Consider the following 2,282-nt stretch of genomic DNA (forward strand, 5'->3'; position numbering starts at 1 on the left):
AGCCATATTCCTTTCATTGTATTTAAAATACTCCCAACTATGACTGGAAAAAAAAATGTCTTGCCCTAATACCTCAATGTCGATATTGTGGCAATATTATAGGGTTGACAATTAGTGCTTTAACAAAATATCTTCAGAATGAGATTTAAGATAAATAATCTTCAGTAATGTAGATTTAACACTGAAGTAGGTAAAGTTAAAAAAATAATAGAAGAGCTAGAACAGTCTGGTGACACAGAAAAGTACATCACTTTACTGTAATGCATCCTTTAAAACCAAAAAAGAACAACACTTAAGCTATTTACTATATTATGATTTCTAAAATCAAAGACATCTAATCTCATATCACAATATCAATATCGATATATTGCCCAGCCCTACTGCCAACCACATCTAAAAGTGATGCCTGCTGAAAGCGACTAAAACTTTTAACCAGCAACAGCAGTGAAACACTGCTTTGCAGCCTGTTAAGTTACTCTTTAAAGCATCGTTCATCTTTCCCTCTTTGAAGCGCATGTCTAAATGTAACCACGCACACATGTTTTTACTCACCACGTAAAAATCAAATGGGATGTGTGGGACAAACGGACGGTACCTAAACAGGAATATAGAAAGGATCAACAGTTTGTAGTTTTGTTGTAATGACTTCAAGGGGTGTTCATAGAGATCTGTAGTAGTGGTGGGTGATATATGGAAAAGGTTAAGGTTAAAAGTTAATATTATCACAACAACATTTCAATGTCATTAGAAGTGTCACATGATTGGAACAGTGCTAATTAGGGTTCTTCAACAGCGCTCTGTCCCCCGGTTGTTTCAATCATTTTGTCTTTACGTAGTTAATGAATACAAGCAAAATAGCAGCTCTGTGGCAGAACTCACCCCTGGACTAGTCCTCCACGGGTTCCGAAGCGGCCTCCCCGGCCCCTGCCGCGGTCTCCTCTGGACACAAACACAGTGACATGTGGGAACTGCTCACATAACGTTACATTACAGCATGGTTGATGACGCAATGACTACTCGGTTTAGGCACCTTTTATTGCCATTGCGTTTAATGGCCTGACGTAACGTTACTCAGCTGCTACTATTACGCTACGCTAACATCCCCATCAGTGTATTCATTCATTCGTTTAGCTAACGTTAGCTACTAGGCTAGGCAACGTTAGCTAGCTAGGTAGCTATCGTCAGCACACTATGTAATTGAGCTGTTGCATTAACGTATCTCAGTTCAGAATACAAGTAGGTAATACGCTTCACTGCGACAGCACATAATAAATAACGCTAAGGTAAATTAATTCTTTAACTTTAAATACCTCTCTGACATGTTAGCTAGCTAGTAGCTAACGTTAGCGTTCAAACAATGCACGCCACTAATACGTATTACCAGGTACGCCGATCTAGCTAACTAACGTTAGGAGCTTGCTACGCGACTACAGTCAACACTTTGGTCGTATACACGTGTAAAATACAATGTTAATAAATGTTACACGTATTAAAATACAATTACCTCATTGCGTAAGACGTTTTGATAATTTATTATGATAATCCTTGGAGAACTATGGATCTCTCAGGCGGCTGTGGTTGCTGCCGGTTGTTGCTGGCTGGCTTGCCTATTTTCTTCTTCTGTTCTTCTTCTCTCGGAAAACTGACGAATAGCAAACAACTTTAGAGCTTATACCGCCACCTACTGTACAAAGGTGCGTAGAGTGTGTTTAGAACTTTGCATTGGATTATGTCGTAAATAGCTTAACAGCAGAAACACAAAATTAAAAATATACTGTATGTTTAAACAAAAACTCTAAACCTTTGCTAAGATATTAAATCTCTACCAGTTTCATCAATTATTTAATATTTTCCCCATCATCAATACTTACAGTGCCCGTTGAAAAGGTTTGGAACAGCGCTCCAACCAAATTGTAGGGCCTACCCCAAAATGACTTACAGAATGACCCCAAACCACTTAATATACAACTCTGACTTACAGTGTGACTCAAGGCAAGGCAGCTTTATTTGTATAGCACATTTCAACAACAGGGCAATTCAAAATACTTTACACAAAAACAGTAAAAAAAACATTAAAAAATAAAAACAGATAAAACACAGAAGAAAAAGTAAAAAGTAAAAAAAAACAACAGATACAACACAAGAATAAAAGTTACAGTGCAGTATGAGAAATTAAACATTAAAGAAATGAACATCATTTAAAGAAAGGCAACATCAAAAGAAATGTCTTCAGCCTTGACTTAAAAGAACTGAGAGTAGCAGCGGATCTGCAGTTTTCTGGG

General features: G+C 37.5%; 2 protein-coding genes across 2 annotated transcripts in view; one reads left to right on the forward strand and one right to left on the reverse strand.

The window, feature by feature from the left end:
* Window positions 1-1,684, reverse strand: part of ilf2 (interleukin enhancer binding factor 2) — an 8,353-nt gene extending 6,669 nt beyond the window's left edge. Inside the window, exons 1-3 of the mRNA XM_032535619.1 lie at window positions 1,505-1,684; window positions 880-939; window positions 553-595 (exon numbers count right to left, since the gene is read on the reverse strand). Coding sequence (XP_032391510.1) covers window positions 553-595; window positions 880-939; window positions 1,505-1,509 — 108 coding nt within the window. The 5' untranslated portion in view covers window positions 1,510-1,684. The remainder of the gene's footprint in view (window positions 1-552; window positions 596-879; window positions 940-1,504) is intronic.
* pex11b (peroxisomal biogenesis factor 11 beta) overlaps window positions 1-2,282 on the forward strand; it is a 19,675-nt gene that overhangs the window by 17,369 nt on the left and 24 nt on the right. The window lies entirely within an intron of this gene.

The sequence above is a fragment of the Etheostoma spectabile genome, chromosome 14, assembly GCF_008692095.1.
Source record: "Etheostoma spectabile isolate EspeVRDwgs_2016 chromosome 14, UIUC_Espe_1.0, whole genome shotgun sequence".
NCBI lineage: Eukaryota > Metazoa > Chordata > Actinopteri > Perciformes > Percidae > Etheostoma > Etheostoma spectabile.